The sequence below is a fragment of the Cydia splendana genome, chromosome 4, assembly GCF_910591565.1.
Source record: "Cydia splendana chromosome 4, ilCydSple1.2, whole genome shotgun sequence".
Lineage (NCBI taxonomy): Eukaryota > Metazoa > Arthropoda > Insecta > Lepidoptera > Tortricidae > Cydia > Cydia splendana.
Window position 1 is genome coordinate 23,903,956 of NC_085963.1, and position 7,780 is coordinate 23,911,735.

At 40.8% G+C, this 7,780-nt stretch overlaps 1 protein-coding gene across 1 annotated transcript; it reads left to right on the plus strand.

Moving 5' to 3' along the window:
- The first annotated feature begins 475 nt into the window (after window positions 1-475).
- On the plus strand, window positions 476-6,623 carry LOC134790196 (uncharacterized). The gene is made up of 4 exons (XM_063761026.1): window positions 476-688; window positions 2,500-2,733; window positions 5,115-5,747; window positions 6,443-6,623. The coding sequence occupies exons 1-3, from the start codon at window positions 587-589 to the stop codon at window positions 5,727-5,729; spliced, it is 951 nt and encodes a 316-aa protein (XP_063617096.1). The 5' UTR covers window positions 476-586; the 3' UTR covers window positions 5,730-5,747; window positions 6,443-6,623.
- The last annotated feature ends 1,157 nt before the right edge of the window (window positions 6,624-7,780 follow it).

Sequence of the window (7,780 nt, forward strand, 5' to 3'; positions counted from 1 at the left end):
CCATCATCATCACTCCCCGTAAATCGCACTTTTTTGTCGTGAACACTACGGACTATAACATCTCGTCCATCTACCTATCACTCAGGTTCAATTTTGGTTCCGGTTCCGTTTTTGGTTCCGATTCCGATAAACTAAACTGAAAACACCTGTTTCCGTTTTCGGTTCCGATAAAACCACATCCGTTACATCCCTGGTGTTAATTAGTTTGTAATATAATTTCCGCTTAATTGTAAAACATGCTGTGTACACTTGTTTCATGCCAGATTTAAGCCATAACGTACAATTGTATTACCCATGATATTGTGCCATATCTGTTTAGTGTTCCTAATAAAGTAAAAAAAAATCACGTTTATTCACAAGTACAATCGACGATGGCTACTCGCAGAGGATTGTAGACGATTATGGTCTCAACACTATCGTGCATACCTGTACTCGCCCATTATGGGCCAATGTGTAGACGAGACGTTGGGTTGGTACGCATGTTGTCAAGTCTACACAATCGCCATCGCCAATGAGTATTCTCGCGCGGCCATCTCGTGGCAGCCGTCGAGTAAAGTGTCGGTAAATTTGTGTTTACGCGACTAAAATGGTGTGGACGAATGAAGAAACGGCTCTATTCATTGAAATGTACCAAAACGAGCCATGCATTTGGAATCCCAAACACCAGCATCACAAGGATAAAATAAAGGTACTTACCTACCTAATTTTAAGTAAAAAATTATAAATAATAATAGATTTTGTTTAAGTCGTTTCGTAGGTACTAAAATTGAATTACCAAAAGTCCCCATCAATAGAAATTGGCAAATAAACCACTATTGATATTTTAACATTATACCTTACCTATTCATGACACCGGCGCAATGACAGCTGAGCAGTGTTGCCAGCGCAACGCACGCTGTTACATATATTGCACTTGTTCTTTGTAATCTGTTTGTACACTGAATAAATATAGTCAGACCGTGAAAAGTCTGCAGCGGATTTGATAGCCCACGCAGGGCAAGTGTCATTTTAAACGTCAAATTTCTATGAAATTATGACGTATGAATAACACTTACACTGCGTGGGCTATCAAATCCGCTGCAGACTTTTATTGGTGCGACTATAAATAAATTCATACTCTTCATGGAACCATCCTTAAGCCCCCTCCAGACTATGTGCGTGAATCGCGGCGCGACGTCGCGAAGCGAACATATCGCGAAGTTGATATGACTCCACACTCGCACACTTCACGGCGATTTCGCAGTTTGGTTTGCGGCAAGATGGCGGAAAAGCATCAGCTGATCGAGTTTAACTGTTAGTTATCTATGGCATCATACGTGATTTAGCTGTTTTTCCATTTTGTTTTCTTGTGAAACCGTAAAATATAGCTGCTTAATATAATATAATCATAATATAATTAATATTTATCTTGCCACAGAAGAGCCAAAATAGTGTGTAATGTGGAGTCTTGCAAGTTCGCGCTTCGCGTCTCCTTTGACGCGGGCCGAAATACCGACAAAAAACGGAGAACAAGGCGCGAAGGCGTGAACAATCTGCGAAATCGACGCCACACTAGCGTTCGCGGCTTCGCCCGCGATTCACGCGCATAGTCTGGAGGCGGCTTTACTAATATTAGATAGAGTCTGTTCGGAAAGAGAAGAGTCGTGGAATGTATTGGGCTTGGGCCCCATACATTCCACGACTCTTCTCTTTCCGCACAGTCTACTAATTATACTCAGTTAAAGAGTTATACCAAACTAAGTTAGCAGCCATTTTGATAACCCAGGCTGTGCAAGTGTTACTATTTTAAACGTCAAACTTCTATGAAATAATGACGTTTAAATAACATTTAAACGCACACAGCCTAGGCTATCAAAAATAATTCGCTGCCAACTTAGCTTGGTCTTACTCCAGTTACTACTAATTCATTAAACAGAAGTTAGACCAAGCTAACTCTGCAACGATCGATAAAAAATAGTATTTGAAAATCAGTGACAACACCACAGAAAAAAACAATGAATTAGTCTTGATACTAGTGAATTTAATCTACCATTAACCGATTGTGTAAATCAGGTATCTACTTTTAACACATTCACTGCCAAAAACACGCAAGTGTATACATTTTATATTGGAAATGGGGCGCTTGGCAAGCAATCATAAAAATGCGGAAAGACAAAGGTGATGTCCATAAGATTAGTCTACTTATTATACCTATTAAGGCCCCATTACATAGTGGTCAAGGATGGTCCATGACAAGTCACTGCCATGGGCGACTATGTGAACACCTACGACACGATTCCTTGTGTTAAAAAACCGACAACTTCGCGATGGCGCACCACGGTAGACAACTGATGGCCAGTCGTCCGCCATTGTATTGTATACCATTGCCTTCTGTGCATAATGGCGATGGCTTGTCATGGACCATCCTTGACCACTGTGTTCTGGGGCGTTACCTATTAGGTGTGGTCAATTTTCAATTATAGTTTGGCAAGCCGTTTTAATTTACGTTTTTTATTTCAGGTCTCTGATGCATGGCTACGCATTGCAAATGCTATGGGAGTACAAGACGTGGTTGAGTTAAAAAAGAAAAAGGAATCTCTCATGACGGCTTTTCGATCAAACCACAAGAAAGTCATTGCATCTCGCATATCTGGCGAAGAAATATACAAACCCACATGGATCTTTTACGATGCTGTGGCGACTTTTTTGGCAGATGTATACGATTGCAAGCACACACTTACTTCAGATGAACGTGTAAGTAAAACAAGTTTTACAAGTGTTCATTATTTAATTCAATTATAATCTAATCTTTGCGCATTTTTGTGATCTTACGTTAGAACCTTCGAGCAACACGGAATGGAGGCGGCATTCGCACTATTTCCCCTCTGCCGAGGTACAAGATTAGCGCGTCAATCTAATCTAGCGCGGGTAATAAAACTAGTTGCACTTGGATTTTTTACTAGACCGAGTCCAGACGCGCGCGTGAACATTGCTGCACAAAAATGCCTGTTTGCTCGGTTTTTTGTTATAAAAACAGGTCGGGGACATCAAAATTACAAAAAGAAAGTGTTACATTTCACATGTAATATTTTTTTTTACATATCATACGTTTAATTACATTCAAACACAATTATTATATTTTAGTCTCATGTAATTGTTGGATTTATCGATTTTGCTCGCTCAGTACAAATTGCGGATCGGTCGAGCGACAAATCCGACTTCTCATCTCTCAGAATACAATAACATACTTCAACGAAAATGTGTTAGTGTGCGTGTTGTGACACTTGTCACTCGTCCGTACACAAAAAGAGATCGAGGTTTGCAAGATTTGTCTTTGACGTATGTCATTTTCTATGTATTTGTGTCGACATTACAGATTGGATTTTGTATGTAAGTGTGTGAGAAGTGCGACTGTGTCACAGTGCAAGAACAGTAGTGAATCTTCATAGAAATGTGCCGCTGCCGGCTTGAATGTGTGCGTGCGCGCCGGGCGCCGTGTACGCACGCGCTGCCACGCACACATTAGCATAATATACGGGGGAATACGGTGGCGGCAGTGTGGGCCGTACCGCGACTGTGATCGCGTGCATTCGAGTACGCTGCCCGCCCGCTCGCATTTGTCTGCTCTGACGGTAGGCCTTAATTTTTTTGACCATGACTTCGAACAGAGACAATAGTATTTTTTCTACTCGTCAACTGTAATTCTTGAATTAAGATTTCTTATACCATACTGCAATTGGGTATTTTTAATGTATGGGCTCCCAACTCAACTATAATATTCATTTCGATACAGTTTACTCAACTATAATTAAATTGGCCAATTACAGCTCGCCGCGAGCAAGAGGACGAAACAAAACCATAGCTCAAATTAATTATTTATTTTAGGTTGTATAGTAGAAACAATTGGTTCATAAGTCAGAAACGCGCATGTGACACCCTTAATATAGCAACATCCATAGACTACGAAAACCACTTAGTGTTGCTTGTTAGTCCCCATAGGCTACGGTGGCCAATATCGAGAAAACAACTGTCTAAAAATTGAATTTAGCGCGGAGCAAGTACCAGGGCCTCATGAGTTACGAGAAGGTGTCGTTGACCAACGCGCCGGGACGCGTACCAGTATGAAAGTATCGCGGCTGCTCGCGCTTTTAGCTGTAGGTATACTTTTGGTTTGGGTTGTTTGTATGATTCTACTAGTTTAAAGTATTATATTTGTTGACTCGTAGAAAAGTATTGTATACAATAGTAATGAAGCTTATCGATCTCGTACCTGACTTAGGCAACATTATAATAAATAGAAACGTAGTGCTACTCATAATACGCAAATAATAATTAACTAAAAATAAAAGTGACAACCCTAAGCGCCAACGCAAGTGTAGGCAAATAACTTGCCGAGCGGCCTTAGATTCACTACTGTTCTTAGTGTACTGTGACTGTGTGCACCTTTCCCCCCGCGAAAAATGGCAGAAAGATTTGTACGGTGAGATATCGCTTGGGCCCCTCCCTTCCGATGTGTCGGGAGCCGGTGTTGCTCGAAGGTTAGAACTATCAAGACTCCCACCCCCTTGTAAGAAAAAATAATACACGGTAGACCACTTTCCCCCCTAAATCGTCTTCAATGGCGCCTTTGCAGTGGACGGAAGCCATGACCGTGTAGTAGGCGTTTTAGTGATTATTTTGATAGTCCGTGAGGACCGTGACTGACAAACAACTGACAACGCATAGGGAATATTAGACAAAGCTCTGCGTAGGTGGCACCACTAGCACATGCAGTAAACCTCATTGACATCATCACTGACACATCATGCGTCACTAGGTCAATCACATGGCCTACCGTGAAACACGACAATCGAAAGTTCGGTTTCTGCCTCTCTATCACTCTTGCTTATTCGATCGATAGAGAGGCAGATACAGAAACTTCGATTTTCACATTTCGCGGTAGGCCACCTATAAAAAAACCGCCTTGATGCATCAATGTCATAGTGATAACTTGTCAAAAACTGTTTAAGGCCTAGTATGTATAAATTACTCTATGGTTTACTAAACAAATGAGTGCTGCACTCTGGCGGCAGAACATTGTAGTAATACTCCCTATTGAACAAAAACGGTTTAAAAGTACCTATTTTATGTTTCAGATTGAACCTAATGGCAATAGCGAAGGTGACAGTGATACAACAATAAGAGCTTTGCACAAACGTCCCAATAGTTTTATCAACAATGTTCTTAAAAATTATTCTAGCCCTGTCCGAAAATTCTCTTCAGGACCTACAGAAAAGCGAAAACATTTAGACACCCCTATTAGCAAGTCCAGTAAAATACGAAGTCACGATGAGAGAAATAATACTGACACTACCCTTAAACAAACGGACGAATTTCAGATATATGGGTTGTATGTTGCTAGCCAGTTGAAGTCGCTTTCCGAGAAACAAAGCCTTATAGCCAGAGAAAAAATCCAGTCAATATTAACTCAATGCAGATTGGAAGATTTAAGGAAGAGAAAAAAAATACTATCAAGTAAAAACGCAAATAGTTTTCACTCAGAGGATGGAATAAAAAACGTACAGTTTGTTTTATGTGAAGGGAGTGATAATGATAAATACAAAAGTAAATTTTCATCGACAAAACTAAATTCTGCAAATCATTTAGACTCTGATACTGACATACTAGAAGATAACTTTATTATGCATGTTGAAGATATAAAGGGCGAAGGGAACGATGACGAAGAGCAAGGCACCGACAGTGACGAATAAACAAGAGTAACAAAGTAGGTTATTATTATTGAGAGCCTGTTGTGTCCCACTGCTGGGCAAAGGCCTCCCCCCGTTTTTTCCATTCTTCCCGGTTTTGAGCAGTCTTCGGCCATTCTTTTAAAAAGGAGTCTAGCTCGTCTCGCCATCGCCGACGTGGTCTGCCAAATCCCCGTTTTGAGCTGGGCTGCCACTCTGTGGTAATCTTGGCCCACAGCTCACTCGGCATACGACAGACATGGCCAGCCCAGTCCCATTTCAGCTTAGCCGCTTTCCGAATTACATCGATGACTTGTGTTCTGGAGCGCAGCGTGGTGTTCCGGATACGATCCATTAATTTTACACCTAATATGCTGCGCTCCATGGCTCGCTGGTAAACCCCGAGTTTGGACTTCTGAGACGCTGTCAAAGACCAAGTTTGTGCACCGTAGGTGAGAATTGGAAGTATGCACATGTCCATGAGTCTCCTCTTAAGTGATAATGGGAGATCACCTTTCATGAGATGTTTCATTGACCAATAGCTCCTCCAGGCGTTTTCAGTCCGTCTTTCGACTTCCATCTCTTGTCGCGCCTGAAAGGAGACTATTTGGCCCAAGTAAAGGTACTCCTGGACATATGCAATAGATTCTCCGTTTATCTCAATCCTACGTGGGGTGCTATTGGTCATAAGCTTAGTCTTCGACATGTTCATCTTCAGTCCAACCTCGACAAAGTAGGTACTTCATGAAATTTCGATTTCCTGAAATTACGGTGGATTATTGTCTGGGTGTCTGTGTCAGTTTTGACGCTAACTCGAACGCTGAATGTACAAAATGTTCTAGTTTTGATTAACAACAATAATATATTCATTTGTTATTGAGTGCTTTTATAATTTTTTATAAAGAATATAAACCACACAATGGGATCTTTGGCTTTGAATTCTTTTATATTGATTAAATCTAGAAAATAAACCCGTAATTAGAGATGCAACGGATACTTGTTTGGCCGGATACCGGATACCGAATATTCGGCCTGACCATCAGCCGAATATTCGGCCAACGGAACTATACCTACAGTTCAGTTTTTCAGGTGCGTATTCTGCATGTTTGGCCTGTTTCCTAGTAAACGTTCGCGCGGACACATTTCTAGATTTTAAATGAGTGCGCGTGCAAGTCAGTGGAATGTTTAAATTGTTTTAAAATAATAATCAAGTACGATTATGATCAAGACTGTTTCTTAAATCCAATTAGTTTACTGTGAAATCAAGCAATGTTACTATCCGGTATCCGGCCAGATAGTAGGTCACTATCCGGTATCCGGCCGGATATTAAAATCATGGCCGGATAGGCCGGATACCGGATAGTAACTTGATATCCGGTGCATCTCTACCCGTAATACAATATATACTACCGCCATCTTCCCGGAGGCATTGACAACATTTTGTAATATGTATGCAAAAGTCAAAAAAGCTTAAAATGCAAAAGGTACCTTAAACCGTATTTTATTTACTGATATTTTAGAAACAATAATACCTAGAGTTAGACTTTCCGATTGCGCACCACGATAGACAACCGATGGCCAGTCGCCAGAGTCGTCCGCCATTGTATACCATTGCCCCCTGAACACAATGGCGATGGCTTGTCATGGACGATTCTTGACCACTGTGTAGGGCCTACCGCGAAAACCGAAATTCGTAAATTGCGGCGATCTTTCTCTTTTACTCCAATAAAGACGTAATTAGAGTGACAGAGAAAGATGCCCGCAATATGCGGACTTCGATTTTCGCGGTTATAGCCCTCACGGCCTAGGTGTGGTAAATTGTCTATGAAATTAAAACCTTGATCTAAATTAATATTATATTTTCTAAATATGGTGCAAGTATTAAGATGTCTCATTCCATTTACCTGTCATTAACGTGTCTTTGTGACAGCTAAGAAACATTGCCATAATATTTAAGTGGATGACAAATTATTGCGCTGCAGTTAGCTTTCTCTAGTTTCTCTGCAGGCTAACTCTAATAGAATCGAGTCGACTTTTCATGAAATTGAAGTTTGAATTTCATTGATTATTTTTTA